At 52.7% G+C, this 20055-nt stretch overlaps 8 protein-coding genes across 8 annotated transcripts; 4 read left to right on the forward strand and 4 right to left on the reverse strand.

Annotated features, from left to right (window-relative positions):
- Nucleotides 1-226: 226 nt before the first annotated feature.
- VTN31DRAFT_5188 (uncharacterized protein) lies at nt 227-761 on the forward strand (the record flags this gene model as incomplete). The annotated part of the gene is made up of 3 exons (XM_069405659.1): nt 227-242; nt 334-540; nt 598-761. 3 exons carry the CDS (start codon nt 227-229, stop codon nt 759-761), a joined length of 387 nt encoding a protein of 128 aa, XP_069260701.1.
- Nucleotides 762-1593: 832 nt separating this feature from the next.
- VTN31DRAFT_5189 (uncharacterized protein) lies at nt 1594-3093 on the forward strand (the record flags this gene model as incomplete). Its single annotated transcript, XM_069405660.1, has 2 exons — nt 1594-1639; nt 1706-3093. The coding sequence occupies 2 exons, from the start codon at nt 1594-1596 to the stop codon at nt 3091-3093; spliced, it is 1434 nt and encodes a 477-aa protein (XP_069260702.1).
- A 920-nt stretch (nt 3094-4013) lies between these two features.
- On the forward strand, nt 4014-8083 carry VTN31DRAFT_5190 (uncharacterized protein; the record flags this gene model as incomplete). Its single annotated transcript, XM_069405662.1, has 2 exons — nt 4014-4072; nt 4342-8083. 2 exons carry the CDS (start codon nt 4014-4016, stop codon nt 8081-8083), a joined length of 3801 nt encoding a protein of 1266 aa, XP_069260703.1.
- A 900-nt stretch (nt 8084-8983) lies between these two features.
- Nucleotides 8984-9785, reverse strand: VTN31DRAFT_5191 (60S ribosomal protein eL31; the record flags this gene model as incomplete). The annotated part of the gene is made up of 3 exons (XM_069405663.1): nt 8984-9190; nt 9266-9340; nt 9699-9785. 3 exons carry the CDS (start codon nt 9783-9785, stop codon nt 8984-8986), a joined length of 369 nt encoding a protein of 122 aa, XP_069260704.1.
- A 478-nt stretch (nt 9786-10263) lies between these two features.
- Nucleotides 10264-11151, reverse strand: VTN31DRAFT_5192 (uncharacterized protein; the record flags this gene model as incomplete). Its single annotated transcript, XM_069405664.1, has 1 exon — nt 10264-11151. The coding sequence occupies one exon, from the start codon at nt 11149-11151 to the stop codon at nt 10264-10266; it is 888 nt and encodes a 295-aa protein (XP_069260705.1).
- A 399-nt stretch (nt 11152-11550) lies between these two features.
- VTN31DRAFT_5193 (60S ribosomal protein eL32) lies at nt 11551-12275 on the reverse strand (the record flags this gene model as incomplete). Its single annotated transcript, XM_069405665.1, has 4 exons — nt 11551-11659; nt 11715-11836; nt 11926-12050; nt 12236-12275. The coding sequence occupies 4 exons, from the start codon at nt 12273-12275 to the stop codon at nt 11551-11553; spliced, it is 396 nt and encodes a 131-aa protein (XP_069260706.1).
- Nucleotides 12276-14384: 2109 nt separating this feature from the next.
- On the forward strand, nt 14385-15368 carry VTN31DRAFT_5194 (uncharacterized protein; the record flags this gene model as incomplete). The annotated part of the gene is made up of 1 exon (XM_069405666.1): nt 14385-15368. One exon carries the CDS (start codon nt 14385-14387, stop codon nt 15366-15368), a length of 984 nt encoding a protein of 327 aa, XP_069260707.1.
- Nucleotides 15369-15892: 524 nt separating this feature from the next.
- Nucleotides 15893-17216, reverse strand: VTN31DRAFT_5195 (uncharacterized protein; the record flags this gene model as incomplete). Its single annotated transcript, XM_069405667.1, has 2 exons — nt 15893-16684; nt 16734-17216. The coding sequence occupies 2 exons, from the start codon at nt 17214-17216 to the stop codon at nt 15893-15895; spliced, it is 1275 nt and encodes a 424-aa protein (XP_069260708.1).
- Nucleotides 17217-20055: the final 2839 nt, after the last annotated feature.

The raw sequence follows: 20055 nt of genomic DNA on the forward strand, positions 1-20055 counted from the left end.
CGTCTTGGCGTTCACATGTTCGATTGCTACCCCGGACTGGATCCCCCAATGACCGAATGCGACAACCGAACGGTTCAAACGGCATCACAATCATAGCCAGCTCAAGCCTCGGCATAACAGTAGGTCTTGTCTTGAAATATCACCACAACGTTCCTCTGCCTGTCATCCTTGTTCTTCCACTCTGACGCTGACAGTACCTCGTCGTCGATCAATAGAATCTGCCACCATGTCTGTCAAGGACGGTAAGTCGAACAATAGCCTAGTTTCTCCGCAAAACGCCACATCATCCAACGAACTGAAAACATTTGCTGATTCGGCCTCTTTGGACGACAGCCGCGTTCCCTGCCTCTGCTGCCTTCGATATCATCAACCAGGCCCTCAGCGATGAGGCCGAGCGCAAAGACGCCATCAAGAAGGGCGCCGGCATCTACACGATCACGCTGAAGAACAAAGACGGCAAGGAGCAGAGTTGGTATGTCGATCTGAAGGACAAGGGGAAGGTTTTCAAGGGCGAGGCCCCGGCTGGTGGAAAGGCGGATGGTATGTGCCAGCGTCTCGTTCTGAGAATCGTTCGTTACTGATGCATGGGCTTCTCAGTGACGCTCATCCTCTCCGATGCCGACTTCCAGAACCTCGTCGCCGGCAAGGCAAATGCTCAACGGCTCTTCATGGGTGGGAAGCTGAAGATTAAGGGCAATGCGATGAAAGCGACCAAGTTGGAGCCTCTCTTCAAGAAGGCGCAGACCAAGGCCAAGCTTTAGATGTTTTTCTGCTTTGGCATGTCGGGTCTGTTGTCAAACATCATTTCTGGCGCTGGTTTTTATACTTTGTTTGATCTGATGTGTATCAATACCCTTGAAGTTGCTGGTTTACAGCAATCAACGAACAACGACGATTTTGACGTCTTGCATGATGGCCATAGGTCCCAGTTCTCTCCATATGTCGTTGAGACATGGCTCTCTTTCTTGCTTGGTTAGAATGTTAATGAGGAGTGCCCTCATGGAAGCAACCAGCCATGTCGTCATCATCATAACTTGGTCGTCACAGCATCAACAATCAGTACATGGTACTATTCGCTTGGTCCTTGAATTAATTGTACCCAACCACCAACTACCTGTTCCCTGGACGTTATTTTCCAACAGTTCCTTCGCCGCCTCAGTGGTCATCTCAAAAGCAGCACGAAGAGCACCGCCACCACAGATCGAGACGAATCAATCAAACGACACTCAGCTCCCTGGGAGTTGGAGCAGTCAAGAATCCAGTCTCAGAACGCAGAAGAAAACAATGGCCAACAGCGTTATTCCTATTCTGGTAATTAGTAGGTAATTACTCGAAGCTCAAGCTTCAACTTTGCCCAATCAAGAGATTGCTACCTTGCTGGTCAATCAGCCACCCTTCAATTCAGCTGCCTTTTATGTCCCCAAATGTCACGATACTATGATCATTTAGGGACTTAAAACGCTGTAGTTCGGAGTAGCGTGAACTAATGTGGACTTGGAGCATGAATAAAGACCTACTGCGGTTCAGTGATCTGGACATTCGCGAAGAATTGATTGTTGTTGTCGACTAAGTACTACCTACCACACTGACGTGATGAACGCCGAAGAAGCAAAGAATTGGGACAAGCTGAGGCCTTTGGGTAAAATAGACCGTCAATCCAGAAGGTTGATGACGATGTTGAACTGACGTTCACAATATCAAATAGGCCCATTCGAGCGCTATCATGCGTATCGGCACAACGTCGAATTCTACACCAGCGTCGCTTTGACGGCGACATATCGTCTTCCCACAGAGAAAGCCATTGCTCAAAGTACCGAATACTTGAAGCAGCTAATTTACCGTGCATGCGAGATCCTGATCCAGCAACATTCTATCCTCTCGGCCACCGTCGTGACCGAAGGAGTCAAGGAGCCCTACTTTGTTCGCGTCCCGGAGATTGACTTGGATGCGTGTGTCATCTTCCATCCCCGCTCGAAGGACACGGAGACTCTTGTACAGGGCTCAGCAACTAGCTCTCGGGATAATGTGCTGGACGAAGTGCTGCAGACTGAGCTCAATGTGTTCTACGCTCGCGGTGCTCCGGTCTGGAAACTCCACGTTCTTTACGACCCCGAGGATGTGTCGACATTCACCGCGTCTTTCATGTACCATCATGTGCTCGGCGATGGGGAGTCGGGAAGAAACTTCCTCTTCAGCCTAGCTCGCGCTTTAGAGGAGGTTTTCCCATTGCCGACCGGGGCGGTGGTGAACTCGCGGATCAAACCACCGAATTCGCCATTGCTGCCAACTATGGAGTCGGTTTTGCCTCTGCCCATATCTATCTGGTACTTGATCTCGAAAGTGTGGGAGTCGATTTTCCCGCGCTTCGATTCCAGTGTATGGACAGGATCGGAGATCATAGTACCCCTGGTCAACCGCTTTCGGCACGTTGCCTTCTCAAAACACGCCACGACCGCGCTGAGGACGGCATGTCGCACGCACCATGGCTCGATCACTGCGTTACTGCAGGTCCTGATCGCCCGGATCATCTTCCGGAATATTCCCACCCAGTACCGAAAACTCAACGGAATAATTCCCATGTCTGCACGAAGATGGCTGACGGATCTGATCCCGGACGATTCAATTGGAGGGACATACGTCCTGTCGTACGATGAGACATTCACACGCGAAGCCCTTCAAGGCAACGAGTTCCCATGGAACGAAGTGCGGGCCGTAAAAGACACCATCAACCGAGAAATGGAGCAGAAGGGCAAGGACCGCGTCATCGGTCTGGTGAAGTACGTCCGCGACTTTGAAAACGGCGTGTTCCGGTCCCAGGTTGTGAACCCTCGACAGAGTAGCTTTGAGGTGTCCAATCTTGCTCCGCGCCGGTTCCAACCTGAAGACAGTCCCTCTGGCACTGTGCAGATTGGCCGTATGATGTTTGCTCAAAGTGCCAATGTCGTCGGGGCGCCCATTAATATCAGCTCGGTGACTGGCGATGACGGTTGCCTGGTTCTTGCATTTACGTGGCTGGACAATGTCGTCGAGGCAAGTGTGATTGAGTCGATTATCGATGACCTGGACGGGGAGGTTGCGTCGCTCATTCAGTGATGATAGGAGGGGAAATGAGCCAGTAGCATAGCTTGACGGAGCTCGTAATACTTCTATATCTTGACTTTACGGTAATCACTTGCATGCAATAGACGATGTACTTTTTTTTTTTTTTTTTTGTTTCTCACATAAGAAGCTTGTGAAGCAGCTCAGATTCAGAACCGTGTTATTTCAAGAAAAGAGTGGCTGGTGAACCCAACGCTTCTGATTGGTGGATCACGCCAAGAGTGATAGCAAATCATGTGACTAGATTTTTTTGCCCCGTGTTTCTTCAGCACATCAGGAAGGCGCGACTGAGCAGAGCCGTGACTTGACTGTGCACAGGGAAGGAACCCAGTGGCAGCGACACGGCCGAGTGTCGCATCGAGCCGCAGCGTAAACAACAAAACATAAACAGTCTACCACGACGACAGCGACGACAGCATTTGCCTGTCTTCGCCTCCGTCTCTCATCGCTGCAGGTCCTTCGGCCCGACCTCTCGCGTGCCACTTGCTGTCCGCGCGACTTCCCCGGCTTTTCATTATTCGAGTCTACACTTGCTGCTTTTCGCTGTTTTCACTTTCTGCAGAGGACTGCTTGTCCCTAACGTCATTTGAGTCTCCTTTTCCTTGACGTGTATTAGCTCTCCGAACGTGATTCTCGAGTCACGTTGGAAGCATCGGGTTGGGTTTGCGACAGACCGCCGCAGACTGGGCATCTTCTCTTCGACGAACACAGCCATCTCTCGCGATCGTGCGCGCAAGGAACATCTCATTCTCGCGTCCTGTGGAACGCTGTGAGCGCTTGAGTTCCCGCCATCATTCACATCACACCTCTGGAATTCCGCGACAAAGAGAGCACGGGACCTAGGTTTGTCGCAAGCGGCAATATATCATTGCGTTGTTTGTATCAGAACAAGGGCTCGGGAAATCGACTTCACCATGAGCACTCCCGGCGGCGGACCCCAGCGGGCTTCTCCATCTACTCTCGCTGCTAGAAAGTAAGTGTCCTTTTGTGGAAATTTCCATTTGAAACTTTGAGAGTTCAATTCGCTCGTTATTGTGCCTCGTGTCAATGACACGCTGCCTCTATATTTTCCATGATTAGCTTTGATTCTTCACACATTTCCATTCTCAAGTTGGCTCTGATCTCTTCCTTTCCATTTTCGTCTCTTGGTTTTTGCGATTGCTCCTAATTCGCGTCCAACCGTCCTTCCAGCGTCCCGTCATCTCCTGTCTCAAAATCTCAATACTAACGAGTGCTCCCTAGGATCAAACCACTCTCTAGCAGGCGGCGAGCAACCGCTGCTGCTGCTGCTGCAAAATCCCAGCAGCAGTTCGTGAGTCCCTTCAGCTCGATCGATCCGAATACCGTGACCCCGGCATCCAATACGAACTCCTCCAACACCTTCGTCTTCGGCCAATCCCAAAGTTTTCCGGGTGCGGTACCACCGAACTCTGCAAACAATTCCTCTCAGCCCATCACCTTTGGTACCAACAACAGCCAATCCACTTTCAATTTCACAGCTTCTTTTGACTCCGCCGCGGGTATCAACAACCCATTCGCGAGTGCCAACGGATCCAACAATTCCTCACAAGGGCAAACGGGTTTCCAAGGTAGTATCTTCAACCTGCCTGCTTCGTCGGGGCCTTCTGGCTCTCAACCGACGCAAAATCAAACCACCAGCAGCAACCTCTTTGGGTCGTCTTTTACGAGTGGCCCGACATCCAGCTCATCGATTTTCCAGTCGACGCCTGCTACGTCAGCTCCCAGTGGTTCCATATTCGGCTCGACTTCAGCGTCAACCGCGACCAGCAAATCCTTTACCTTTGGCCAGTCTGACGGCGGTTCGAAGCCCTCAAATCCATTCACCGCCAGTGACGATACAATGCAGACCTCCCCTGACAATAAGAAGACTGCGGCCCCGTCTCTGTTCGGCGCCAGTACTCCCGCTTCCTCGGGGTCGATCTTTGGCAATACATCAACTGCTGGAGCCAAGAACTTGTTCTCGACGTCGCAGCCGTCGGGCGGACCACTCTTCGGTAATGCAACTCCAGCATCTAAATCCACGTCCGAATCGATCTTCGCCTCGGCCAGCAAGCCCGCTGATTCTCAGACGTCGGCGGCTACGACTCAAAGTGCTCCCAGTCAACCCCTTTTCGGCCAGACCGGCAAATCTGGCGAGGCCCAGGCCTCCGCTACCACCTCCACGACTGCTCCATCTCAGCCCATATTCGGTCAAATCAACAAGCCAGCTGAGGAGAATAACAAGCAAGCTTCTCTTTTCTCCAAGCCTTCTACCACCGCCAGTTTGTTCGGCATGAATACGTCTATGTTTGGCCAGCAGAAGCCGACCACTGCCACTGGGTCTACTTCCCTGTTCTCCCAACCGACAACCACTGCTGGTACGGAATCGGCCTCTCTGTTCTCTCAGCCAAAGACTCCAACGTCGACCGCGTCAACATCAATCTTCTCGCAGCCGGCAACCACAGCTACTACCCAATCGACCTCCCTGTTTTCTCAGCCAAAGACTACTGCTACGGCCGAATCAACGTCAATTTTCTCCCAGCCAAAGACAAGCGCCGCTTCCGAACCCCCGGCGCTCTTTGGTGCTAAGTCTGGTACTGGCTCGCTGTTCAACCAGACTTCCAAGTCCGAATCGAACACAACACAATCGATATTTGGTCAGGCGGCAAAGCCAAACGGCCTGTCAACACCGTCAACTGGCACCCCATTGTTTGCCCAGGCTCAGAAGAAAGAGGACACTACCACACCGGCAACGACCTCTCTCTTCACGCCTGCGGGCACCGGCCCCGGCACTTCTACAGCCGCTGCGAGCACCGAAGCCTCGACGGCGCAATCTCTTTTCAGCCGAATCACCAAGCCTACAGATGCATCTCCAGAGAAGCATGATGACGCTTCCGCAGGTACAACGCCTTTCAAGTCTACAAGCAACCTGTTTGGACCCAGCACGAAACCAGAAGCTTCGGCGACTTCCGCGTCCCATGCAACGACTCCTGCACAATCGACTCCACCAGTGAGCCGACCGTTTGATTCCTTATTCTCAACGCCTTTCAAACCTACTGCGGCCAGCACAAAACCGGAGACCCCTGCTACTGCTGCCTCCAGTACCACAGCTCATGCACAATCCGCTTCCCCAGCCAGTCGACCGTTCGATTCATTGTTTTCAACACCGCTCAAGTCCACAACGAGTCGGAACGACACTGCGGTCGCTGCTGACCCGAAAAAGCAAGACGTCAAGACCGACCCCACGAACCCAGATGCGATGTTCGATCACTTGATTCCCAAGAGCCAAGGCACTGTGGACGAGCAGGAGGATGTTGATCGCCGTAGGGAGATCAAACTTGTTCGTCTAAACCAAGGATTCCAGCGTCGCATTGCCGCTCTGGATCCCACTAAAGAGAGTTTCGATAACATCATCGAATTCTACATCCGGGTTCGGGAGCGAATCGGCATGCCGATCAATGCTCGGCGGCGCAAAGAAGACGCGGAAGGCAAAACTGAGGCTACCTCGCAACAGCAGTCTGAGAAGAGCACAGACAGTGCAGGCAGCACCTGGCGACCACCGCCACCTACGCCTCATCCGTCTGGCAAGCGTAAGCTGGCTGAAGTCGGTGACACTGATGATTCGAGCAAGCGTTCGAAGAGCGAATTCCAATCGAAAACGGCGGGGCTGTTTGCCAGTGCTTTCGCCTCGACTCCCAAGAGTTCTTCCACGGCGGATGGGAGCAAGACACCTGCATCGGTGGCGACCAGTAAACTGTCGTTCGGAGAAACTGGCGCCGCATCGACTCCAAAACCATCATCCTCCATTTTTGCCGCCCCGAGTAAGACGAGCGAGCCTGCGCAAGCACCTGCGAAGCCTAGCTTCGAACCACCCAAATTCGAAATCAAAAGCGGAACGAATTTCTTCGCCCAGTTCGGCGAACTTGCGGCCAAAGATGCTGAAAGAGAGAAGGCTAAGCGCAAGGCTGAGGAATTTGACTCGGAGGAGGAGAATGAGGAAGAGTGGGAGCGCAAGTACGCTGAAGCGCAGCAAAAGAAACGCAAGCAGCTTGAGGAGGCTGGACGGAAACAAGTCAAGTTCGTGCCCGGCAAAGGGTTTATGTTCGTTGACGATGAAGCAAGGCATACTGAAGCCGCAGCGCCAGCTGAGACTGCAAAGACAACGGAAGCAGAAAAGACTGCGGAGCCAGAGAAGACCACTGAAGCGGCAAAGACCACTGAAACGGAAAAGCCCAGCGAGCCAGCAAAGACCACTGAGCCAGAAAAGGCTACCGAATCAGAGAAGACAACTAAACAGGAAAAGCCTAACGAGCCAACAAAGACCACCGAGCCAGGAAAGCCTGCTGAGCCAGAGAAGCCTGCTGAGCCAGAAAAGCCTGCCGAACCAGCAAAGACTGCCGAACCAGCAAAGGCGGGGGACGCTGCTCCTGCCAAACCATTTGCCTCGATCTTCGCGCCCACTGTTAATGGCACCAGTGCTGCGCCAAGTACGACGGGAGGGCTCTTCAGCTCATTGGCTCGACCACCATCTGCAGCCTCGGGCACCGGTCCTAGCGGCACTTCGACAGCAAATACGGATGCTGAGGACACAGATGCCGACACCACCAATGACCCTCAAATCAACCTTGTGGGCAACGCCGGCGAGGAGGATGAAGATCTTCTACATACGGTGCGATCCCGGGCACTCAAGTTCCAGAACAATACTTGGGAGGTCCAGGGCGTAGGACAGCTTCGCGTTCTCTTCAACAAAGCCACTGGCCGTGCTCGCATTGTTCTTCGTACCGAACCTGCCGGAAAGGTTGTGCTGAACAGCGCCATTCACAAAGCGATCAACTACAAAGTCCAGGGGAGCAGCGTCCAGTTTGTGGTTCCTCGTGCCACAGGCGATGGGGCGGATTCCTGGGCTCTTCGTGTGAAGACCAAGGAGGCGGCAGCGGAGCTAGGCGAGGCGCTAACGAAAGCGAAGGAGTCACTCAAGTCCTGATTTCTTTTTCTTGTTGATATTGTGATGAATGCGTGGCAGAATGAGGTTGACTCGACTTGCATGAGATTGATGCCAGCCCGCATGATATTCACATGGCTATTCCATTGATGGATACGTATGGTTTCTGAGATACAGGTTTGTGAGAGCGCGTTTCCCTGCCTGTATTCTGTTTTCTTGTCTTTGCCATGCCGTGCTTTCTGTTGATATTCTTTTGCCATGGCTGAGTCGATAGAGGTGTGTTTGTTTGTTTTCATTGTTGTGGGAAGAAGCATTGCAAGCCTGGAGTTTGTTTGAAAATGTTTGAAGGGTTTGATAATGTGATTTCCAAGTTGAAAATTGTGTTTAGGGGCATCAAGATGGAATCTGATTTGTTTGTGTATTGGGCATCCGCCGCATATGTATGGGAAAGGGATGGATCGTGGACTACAGAATGCATGTCATCCAGCAAGACCCAATGGGAGCTACGAGGTTCTGAAACTGCATGTCCTGTGAATGACTCGATGTAGTAGATAATACAGAGATCCAAGGCATTTTTGTATTTCCAAGATTCTTGATTGCAGTGAACTTCGTACAGAAACACCATGCCTCGAACGGCCAGCATGATAGCACCCAGCGGTTCATCTTTATCCATAGGGGACAGGTTACAGAGAAGCTGAGTCTACGCAGATCAAGGGAGCCCGTTGATGATGCCCATTCATTCATTAATGCAGAGAGTACTTTTTGTCATTATCGCCGTAGCTACCTAGACAGACCATTCTCGCACCATACAACTTCTGATTCCCGCCCAACGGAAAAGATGGATGAATACTAGTATTGAAACATGTCATGAATATTCCATGAACTTTCTTTTTTCTTGTCTTCATTCGTCTAAGGAAAACGAATAAAAAAAAAAGAAAAGGTTTAAGCATCATCGACCACGGTGGTGGACAGACCCTTGGGGTTCTTGACGTTGACGGCCTGCACGTAGGAGTAGAGCTTCTCCTTGGCACCCTCCTCGTCGTTGCGCTTGCGGGAGATGCGGACGCGGATGCGGAACGGCACGCCCTTGATGCCGGATTCCCAGACCTTCTTGTTCAGCTGGGGGTCGAGGCGGACATCCTTGGTGCCCTATGAACACAGAACAGAAAAATCAGTGAATCAATTCACTTATCCTAAGAGAGTGTGGAGAGGAAAGTTACTTACCATGGCCTTCTCAGCAAAGGCACGGATCTCCTTGATGGCGCGGGGAGCACGCTTCTTGAAGGTGACGCCGTGCACCTATTGTTCCGAAGAAGAGAGAAAAATTCAATTAGTCTTCCGTCCTGATGCCATGTTGGAATATGAAGATGAAATTGCTGATATTTTCTTTGTTCTTTCCCGCTGCGGCCATAGATGGACTTCATCAAACTAATCTTTCTTTTTCCCTCTTCTTTTTTTCTTCTTGAATCTCGTGCATGGTGCGGCCCAATTGCGCAGAGAGACGGATGAAATGGATCGATGCTCGAATCCGTCAAAGATTGCGGGTCGGGGTATCGGTCGTTCTCTTCGACGCAATCTCGATCCATGGCCGCAGGCAGGCGAGAAAAGAAAAAAAAATCGAACGGAGGGAACGGTAGAATGATGGTTCTCAACATACTCTCTTGTGCAGGTTGATCGTGTACTCCCGCGTCACGACATCGGCGATGGCCGAGCGACCCTTCTTTCCCTTGTTCGCGTTGGACATTTCTGCGAAAACAAAAAAAGACAATTCAGGTCAGACGGACTCCGAGTTTCCTCTCGTTCTTTGAATTGCAGCGAATACTCACTGGCTGATGGTGCGGTCGGGGGTTGCTGCTGGCTGCTGGTCTGGTCGAGCTGGGAAAAAGTGAGGAATTTCCTGGTGGGAGGTTGTTTTCAGTGTGCGTCGCTTAGAATAGAGGCTTGTGATTGGCTGCAGTGAACTCTATCACGTGACTTAGTCGATCTTCGTGCGCGCATGTGATTGGCCGCGACTTTGCAGCGCCAAAATGACTGATACGTAATGGGAGAACTGCAGTTCAAAACGATCCTCTTTCATTGCTACGAAGGGCAGCCCGGGGAATATACCTAATGCATTTGTGCAAAGTCTTTCATTAAAGATACTCCTTGTGTACAATCGAGTCCGGAGGACTACGTTCGATTCGCCGGAAACACTGACAATAGTACAATCGGATATCAAACATCTACTCCAACTTCGCACCATCACTCACATCCGGGTAGACATCGAACCGGCGCTGCGTGGTGACGGGGATACCCTTTCGGGTGGAGTCGATCGTCTCATTGTTGAGATCCGCGTAGACGATGTCTTCCTTCTCTTCCGTCTCGGCTAGAATCTCCGCATTGGGCCCTGCGACGAAGCTGTGACCCCAAGCATGATAGGAAGCGGACATATCACGCGCGGGGCTGCACAGCGCAACGTAGACCTGGTTGTCGACGGCGCGGGCGCGGCCAAGAAGCGACCAGTGCATCGGGCCCGTGGTCAGGTTAAAGGCGCCCGGGTAGACGAGCAAGAACGCGCCCTTGCGCGCCGCGACCATGGCCAACTCGGGGAACCGCACATCGTAGCAGATTGCCAGGCCGATCCGGCCATACTCCGGCAGATCGACCACGGTGACCTTATCCCCCGGCGAGAGCACTTCGCTCTCGCGGAACGTGATCTTGCCGGGGATATCAATGTCAAACAGATGCGTCTTGCGGTGCGTCGCAATCAGCGCGCCCGTTGGCGAGAACACGAGCGACGTGTTGTAGTATTTCTTCGTCGACGGCTCCAGCTCGGGGATGCTGCCGCCGATCAGGTACGCTTTGGCCTCCGCGGCGAGCGACGACAGCGCGTGGAACGACGGCGACTGCTCCGGCGACGGCGGCGACGGGTGGAGGGTCTCGGCATATTTGGAGAAGTATTGTGTTCCGTACGGCGAGTTGAAGCACTCGGGCAGCACGATCAGTCCGGCGCCCGCTTTGGCCGCCTCGAGCACCTTGGTGCGTGCGTGGCGGAGATTCGCCGCCTTGTCGGCGCCGGAGGCGAGCTGCACGAGGGCCAGTTTGAGCGGTCGCTTCAGAATGCCTGCCATTGTGCCGGAATGGATAACTGATCAGAAGATGTTGTTGACTGGTACAGCCATTGCGGTGATTCTTGCTCGGAATGAATGGCGGGGTCGGGAAGTCGGGACTTGCTCCGTTCATCTCCGCCCATCAGTTTGGCCAGTTGACCCTTTCTCTGAAATGGTTCGATCCATGAATTTACTGAGATTTCGAGAAGTTTAATCCATTCACGTTAAATTCTATGAATCTCATGCCGGCATAGCTAATGCAGTTCCCGCAACGCCTCCGGAACCATTGACAGGAGCCCACACCTCGTCTTGTCTTGCGGGCTTCTTCTTCTTCTGCTACTGGTTGGAAACATGGAGCACATGCCAAATGCCCAGAACCAGACATATTTTTCATTAAGACCACAAAATACAAAAAAACATTTATGCCTCGGTCTGCACACGGCCCTTGGGGTTCGTAACCTTGACGCCGAGAGCCTTAGCCTTGGCAAGGATCTCAACACGTTTGCGTGACGACACGGCGGAAGCAATCCTGGGGATCATGGTCAGCTCTCATTCACGATGTAGCGTAAAAGAAAGTAACATACTCAGCGGCGTAGGTGCGGTTGTGCATCAGGAGGAGCTCAACATCCTTGGCGTTGTGCACCAGGAAGGCCTTGTGGCCAGAGGGCATCATGTGGCGGGTCTTCTTGTTGCTGCCATAGCCAATCTATCCCAAACGGTCACATTAGATCCTTATGTTCAATTTTCAAATGACGGTAGCAAAATTCCCCGAGGATATCGTAGTTTTCGACGTACCGAAGGCATGGCAATAGCACCCTTGAAGCGGCGGCGGACGCGGTTGTCAATACCCTTGGGCTTGCGCCATGCCTCGTCCACACGCTTGAAGCGGTCGGACTGGAATCGGATGAAGCGCTTCGTGCCTGCAGGCCACGATTGTCAGTTCGCGTTCGTTTTCTTTGTCTCCGTTTCTTTCGAGATGTGGCCGAGATGAGAGTCGGAGAACGACATGACTCAATCCAAAAGAATCTCTATGTAATGTTCTCCTCCTCCGCCAAGTCCGGCAGTAATTCGAAAGCGGCATCGAGCAAGCGGGAAGAAAACGTACGCTTCTTCACGATTGGGATGTGCTTCCTTGCAGTAGTCATCTTTACACTCACAAACGTCAGCATACGATTCAAATTGTCGCGAGCGAGGACGGATTCGATTTATTTTCAAGGGTCACGTACCTTGATCACTCCGTGTGGTCTGTCGGGCTCTGGCGATCAAGGGTGTAAACCGTCAATTCGGATCGCTGTCAAAAAGTCGCATTTCCTGGTGGAGGAACTGGTGAGTGTGGCTAGCGCGGATTCGCTAAGCAATTTCCGGTTTGGCTTTAGGGTTTTCTCCATGCTAGCCCTACATTGGATGACTCAGCAATTATCACGTGGATTCAAGAGAGGTACTTGGCATGCCAAGCAGCCAAGATCTCCAATCTGCGCCCACGCCTACTCTAACCATGGGACCTTAGATCCTGCACCTCCCGACACATTCATCATTGGAATGGAAGACACGGTATTTCAAGTCTAGCTGGCGCTGTTTCGGCACTGCCATCTGAACCTCTGGCGGTCTGACCAGTGATCTCGTCAACAGTCCTTGGGCTGGCCTTTTTATTGTTGCCTGAGCGACCAAGATAAACAGTACTCCGTACCATCCTGCTATTTTAGAGGTTGCCCGACTGAGGTCCTTCGCAAACCTCATTGCCACGGTGCATTCGTTATTAGAGTGCACTGCAGGAGGCATAGCGATTTGGACGACTGTTGGACAACGGAGAAGGGCAATTGAAGCTGCTTCGGGGCTGATAACCACTGCATTGAATGACGAATTCCTTGGATGAGTTCATCGATGACCAACAGATTGATCGTACCCACTAATCTCAGCTGAACAGATGTCTCCAGGGTTTTACGGATATTGCGGAGTTATCTTGTACCAGAGTCTTATCGACGCTGTCCAGACTTGAAAATGTGGCAGTTGGTCATGGATGATACTAGACAACACCACGCTGCAGATCTCATTCTTTGGCCTGTGGGATCTCGTTTCGTTGGATTGGGGCCGTTTGAAGTGTGAGGCTCCCGAAGGATAGCGATGAATCATAGACATTAGGTTATGATCGAAATTCTCCGAACGGATTGGGCGCGTCCCGACCCTGCAGCTTGCGGACCGTTTTCATGCAGAATCAATCAACATCTGGAGATCTCTTGCCAGCTTCCTCTTGAGGAGCTTCTACTTGAATCCAATAATCCAACAAGCAAAGCGAGGGCGAACGGCCAGCTAGTGTACTTCAACTTGGGCCAAGCAACGCCTTGGTGATGGAGACAATTGCGGCTTTGTGTCAGGGAGGCATGAGGATTCGTATAGGGCGATGAACATTAATTTATGCAAGCTTGCACGGAGTTAAGGTAGGCAACATTAAATGAATCAATCAGCCTGGGTGACTTGTCCACGGCTCCATGCTGTGAGTGTTTGCGCATATCTTCCTAATTTAGTACGTAAAATTACATGTATCCCGGATTCCCGGAAGGGTAACCCCCGCGTGGTTAGTAAAGTCACGTGCAGCTTGCGAGGTCAGCCCTAAGCCCCGGAAAATGGGCCAATTCGGCAACTCCGGACCAACAAATCAGACACAGAATCCCGACATTAAATTTTTCTAGCGCATTTCCAGAATCCCGACGGCGCTTTTAGCTTCATGTAGCGTTTTGCTTAGCGCTGAGCCGTTGTTCCTGTTCGCGAGTTTCGCCCTGGACCATCCGAATCCTGGATTGAGGCAAGAGTTCGCTTAAAAAAAAAAGTTTCAGCAAGTCTCGGTGGCACCGCCGATACGTCGACTCAGTTGGATCTCGGAACTTGGCCCCCCAGGATTCCGCGTGTACGAGTACAGTTCTCGTGTACTGTACAGGGCTTTCCTTCGGGGTGGCGGATTCAATCCGAGTCAAAAAAGTCAATTCGCCTCGCTTTGAGCTTAGCCCTTTGGCTAGGGTTCGCCTGAACCTGGTTCGTGGCCTCCGGTGTGATTTGCCTTTTCGTTTGATCGCCCCTAGGGTTAATATTTGCCCTGGTCCTCTTACGGTGGCCTGGGACAAAAATGATCTCGGGAAGAAGCTCGCCATTTTCTCATACATAACTACCAGGAGGCTATCGACGCACTGTCAGTCGAGTCGCCTATCATTTTTGATCTCTGCGGATTACGGACTACATCCAAGTCTCGAGTCTTCTCCGTCATGTTCGAGGGCTTTTCATTCCCGTCTCCCTCGTCGATCAAAGATGACGACGATCGGGTCATGCTCGACTGTGACGATGCCATGATTTCACCTCTCTCGTCGCGGCCGTCGTCCCCCTCTCCAATGTCGAGACAGCCAGGGCATCCCCTGTGGCGACCCCGAACGCCCCCGTATCGCCGTCGTCCGCAACCGCAACCACCAACGTCGAACCCGACCACCTACGACCCTTATCATCATCGACGGATATCCGTGACTATGCTGACGGAGAAACTGCATGCGCATAGCCTGGCTCAAAATCTAAATTCGAGGACCAACTCCGAGACCCCGCTCTCGCCCTCGCCTTCGCCTTTGAACTTCGCGTCGGCGACGGCGTCCCCTATCGTTGAGCAGGAGGAGAACGGCGGCATCGCCTTGTTGACACCGCCGGGAGAGTTCGATGATGAGGCTCCTTCCTCGCCGCCACCGCTTCTCAGTCGGACTTCAATCCCGGCGTCGGACCCGGATTTTCTGTCGCCGGACGACGCGTTGCTATTGTCGTCGGCTGCGAGAAATCACCGTTCTCCGCGGCATCGTCCGTCCAGCGCCCGCTGTAGCGTGCCTGCCCTGGACTTGGTCCGCCGGCAGTCTCTGTTGCTCGCGGAGTCTGCCGATGCGCGCCGGCGCGCGTCAGGATCAAATGACCCGCTCAGCCTCGAGGAATGCCACCCCAGCTCGCTGCCCGCAGACCGGTCCCCGCCGCGCCGCCGGCGTCGGCCGTCCACATCCACCATCATTACTGCTCCCCGAGGACGGTCGCCCGAGGTCGGCGCTCGCCGCAGGAGCACCTCTGCCGTGACAGCCCCTCTATATTCCTCTGCGAACCGCGTCGGAAAGGTTCGCCCCAACAACGCTTCCCATCGGGACCTGCATTCGAGGAGGAACGAGCAGAGTTTTCGAAGGAAAAGCCTCGTCTCTGCCGCGTTGGAGTTGTCAATATCAGATTGATTTTGCAGAGGTTGGATTCATGGCATTTGGCTGGGCTTTTATCTTCATTTTTGTGTCGATTTCGGATTAGTTTTGCGGAGACTGGATCCATGATACTTGTCTTGATTTTCATCCGCATGTGAACGGCGTTCGTGCTGGCGGCATATCATGAAGATTTCATAATATATGGGAGGGAGGTTTTCTGCTTTTTGATATGATACCACTCAAGTAGCTGATCATAATGAAGCGCTGCTGCTGCACCTCTTTTTTCGTCTTTCTTTCTTTAAGGGGTTTGTTTCCGAAGCCGCTTCTTATTGCCAGGCAGTGCAGCTGCTCAGTTCGAAGCAGAGACTCAAGGTGAAAGGACCAGCGGATGGATTTCAAACGGCGCAAAAGTTTCCGATTGAAAAAACACAGAGAGGACACCTTGCTAGAAGCCCACCTTGGGCTCGGCCCATCATCGTCCCCCGAGCGGGGCGACTGAATCGACGCAGCCCGTCTGATCGATGTCCATCAAAATCTGTCAGGCAGAACAGCAAGCTTCCTCAATCGATGTCGAATTGCCGGCCACGATTGGACACATTGCTGCGGTTCGCAACAATCTGCCGACCACCATTGATATCACTCTCCAACTCCGCTGCTGTGCGCAAGATAACGCGGGAACCCGCTTCATCATAACCGTGACCCTGTCCCAGCCCACTAGTGGTACTGGCTGAAAGACCCGACTTCCGATCATCATCGCAGCCAAGACATAAGGGCCAGCGGCAGTCCAGAAGTCTTCTTCTTGCTCCTTTTTCAGACCCGGCAAGCCAATGAGAAAGTTTGTCCCGGAGAGCCACGCGCTTTGCTGGGGTCGTCGTCGGTGGCGCCGAGTCGCAGCGACCTGGCACGGAAGTTGGAGGTATAGCCGGAAGGGCTTCCACATCCTGAGACTCGCAAGCGGATCGAGGCGTCCATGACGGCGGCACGGAATGATCTTCGGCCTCCGGGACCACAGAGAGCGGTTCTGGGAGAGAAGAAAGAGCAGCCTCGGCGGTTGATGACCAACGGCGAGAGTGACGAGAATCTATGCCGTCGTCGTCGGAGAAGGAGGAAAGAGAGGAGAGCGAAAATCCCTCTTCGTCCGGCATATTGGTCGATTGCTGCGCGGACTCAATGTTGGACACAGCCAACGAGTCCCGCGGGTTCAGGATTTCAAAAAACGTACCGTGGAAGTTCAGCAGAAGAGGCCTGTTGTCCGGTCTGTCTTCTGTTTCGTTGTCCGGCGGACACCTTTTCTCCACCGCGGCTTGGGCGGAAAGAGTGTGATGATGATCTAGCCTTGCATGGAATGGATCCTAATTTGACCGTCAGCAAGAATCATGGAATGGGAACTGGAGAGCTGACCATTCTACGCGACTGGGAAGATAACCCGCCTAGCTGCTTCACCATCGGTGAGACAGCCGACGATGCCGATGACGACGGCGGCGTCGTCATATTCGTCGTACTCCGCAGCGTCATGACAGACTGCGAGAAACTCGACACCACCGACAGCGGAGGCGGACTTGACGGTGCCGATGAGACTGCAGAGGAGCAAGACGACGAAGGCAAATAGGGTAATCCCTCGCCAACATCCTGGCGGCGACAGATTTGATGAAGGTTCGCCGTTGCGGGTTTTCTTCGCAGGCTCCGTCGTGGCAGTCCCGGCGACGACGAGGATAGCGAAAATGAGGCTTCATCAGACAGGGAAGATTCCTGGGCCAGAAGCTTCCGGTAGCCATGCAGCGACAAGTAGCCCGAGCTAGGGTTAGGGCCAGGGCCGAGTAGTGCCAGCGGCAGATCTGGGGAGGAGGCGTTGTTGGTCCAGATGTCGTGCATGGGGATCGCCATGGTTGATCCTTGGCTTGGGGGAGGCTGGAATGGAGACCAAGATCTAAGTATGCTATTTATTTAACATCAACATAGCATCCTACATAGAGGGAGAGGCTGGTGAACTTTTTTTTCTTCTGATAATCTCCGCAAATCCAGGGTCAAATGATCCCTCAGAAAGAGGAATCCAAACCCCTTTGGCATCGATTCAGCAAAAAGTAAACTTCCGTGCCCAAACACCCCGATTTCTGCCATCCACGTAAAATACTACTGTTCATAAGCTCATGAGCACCTACCGTTCCCTTCAACTCCATCGGGTACAACTCACACACGCAACACACATACCTAACTAACACCCACACTACCAGCGAAACACAACAGCAATCCGATAGGGCCCCGTTCAAGTTAGAAACTCGGACACCCTGCAAACAATCAATAAGCCCTCAAAGCTCAGTCAAAATAAAAAACAGAAGCCATGAAACCCATCTGAAAAATCTAACCCACCAATCAAGCCCTAAAACCCAGTACTGACGCTCGTTCCCGGCCACGCTGCGTCTAGCCAACCAGCATGCAGAACTGCAAGATTATCGATCCCGAGGACTTATTGACCCCCTCGGCTCCTAGCCTCCTCCATTGCGGTGAGTGGAATCACATCGCGTGCAGGGAGAATTCTGCGTCATATGCATGCAAGATCGGACGGCCTCCCGAGGGTTGCGTGAGCGTGGCACAACCCAGGATGCCGGGGATCGGGTGAAGGCTAGGTAGGTACTGCGTGGATAGGCCCGGGGCCAATGATTCAATTATCTCGACTGAGTTGTTACACAATCACAAGGGACTTTTTTATACTCCTCTACTTCTACTGCTCGATCTGCTTCGGATCGGTTGCAGAGTGCCGGCGAGAGAGATGTGGCCGGAGCAGCAGCCTACGGAGTACAAAAACATACGGGACAGCGACTTGCCCCGAGGGGGTTGAGTCTAACGGTGCAGAGTTTGAATCTTCAATGTATAGTATGGGAATGCTCGGCAGCTCATCCTCATACAGTACTATCTTGAGCTCCTTAAAGCATGACCATGAGAAGGCTCAGGTGCAAGAGCCTCCAAATCCAAGGCAGTTGAGCTGCTATTGGTCAAATCACCGCAGGACGAACTAAATAAGTCATGTGACTGCTTACGTGAGCGCACCAAGCGAATCCTCCACACAACCTCGTTTCTTCCTCGCCTCCCAGGCTTGAGCAAGTTTCAGATACTACTGCCACCTCCAAGGACTAGAGGAAATCACCTACTCCTCACAACTTTCTAGTAGCTTGTACACGGAACTCTCGGGCTGTAGCTGTACGTTTCCTTCCGCTGCACCGAAATCCGGTTCCAAGCAGCGCGAGATAGAACGTGAAGGGAAGACGAGAACCATCGGGGTGGACATGTCCAGTAAGGCTCACCTGGTAAAGAGGACAGATATTTAGACCCCCTTGATGCGTCTTCCGGAAGTCCAGTCTCAGATCGTTTTTCAGTTAATGCGTCCCGGATGATGTTGATCCGGACGGACTTCACGGGGAGAGAATCCCACACCTCGAGCCCAATACCTTTAATCCCGCCAACGAAATTAGCCTGATGAAGTCGAGCATAATCCGCGCAGATACTGTTCGCTGCTTCGTGCTGACAGCAGTATCCCGCAGCTCTTGGATGGATCACCGACTCCCGAGCTCGGTCCGAATGTCGATTCGGTGGCGTCACACCGAACATCAGAATTCCGCTGGACCAGAGGCAAAATCCATGTGAACGTCAATTGCAGCGTGCCATGCACCGTAAAAGCAGTCAAGGCCTTGCGATCAAGCTGCACGGTGCGATGATTGCATGGCGAGCCAACAAGCGAAATACCCTGACTACATCGACAACTGAGGCCGAACTGCTGGCGTTGGCTCAAGGGGCAAAGGAGGGGATATTCACTGGGCTTCTTTCAGTGGAAATCACGCACTTTAATGGGGTGCTTGAATTTTCCGGCAGGGAGCCAGAGATGGGGTGTCCACATCCCTGTAAGCTCGTGCGGTATTCCAGGGGGGCTCCCCGTCGATCATGACCGCTCCTGGGGGTTCCTCAGGGTCTGTCCCGGTTAAGACGCTGCTTTCGCCGGTTGAGTATTCTCAACTCTTCAACGTTCTTCGGAAAGTCCGCCCGCAACGTTACCGTCGACTCCGGGGCAGGTTGTGCTTTCCTTCGTCATCGGTTCGTCTGCTAACAGCGCCGCGTTTGGACTCCCACGCGTATTCCATGAGGGTTCGGATAGTACCACCGCACAGCATCAAGCGCAGATGCAAAGTGTGTAGGAGCAATTGAACAGAGCTAAGAAGCAGTGTGTTTGCGTTCCTCCAAACTTACAGAGCGCCTATTTGCAGGTGGTCAGTGCAATGAGAGCAGATTCAAAGGAAAAGCCAAACGAACTTTTGGTCTTCCGGCGCTTGTGAAGGAGGCACCGGTAAAATACACCACTCTGGAAAACGAGGTAGGTTCTGGGTGGTGAGGCGTCCAGAAGTTGCTCACAAATGGCCTATACCGATTATACTCCGATTATACTCGTCCATGGACCCGAAGAACACCGGCTCCTCCAGCGAGAAGAGCCTTTCGCGCATTTTCCTCAAGAGCAGGTGGAAAAGAAATACCGGTGAGCGTCACTTTGAAAGGAGAACAGAGGCTTCGGGACCAAGTTGAAGAAAATAAGGATGTGTTCACACTTGAGAGACGCGTTGTAGGCATCGAAAGACGCGGATATGCCTGACCCAGAGACGACCCTTCTGTCTGTGGAAGAGACAAACCCGGGCTTGGTGAGTCTCCTCCCAGACGAAAAAAGATAACCGGCCGCGCTCGA

This window comes from Thermomyces dupontii, assembly GCF_041956625.1.
Source record: "Thermomyces dupontii strain NRRL 2155 unplaced genomic scaffold VTN31scaffold_4, whole genome shotgun sequence".
In the NCBI taxonomy this organism is placed as follows: domain Eukaryota; kingdom Fungi; phylum Ascomycota; class Eurotiomycetes; order Eurotiales; family Trichocomaceae; genus Thermomyces; species Thermomyces dupontii.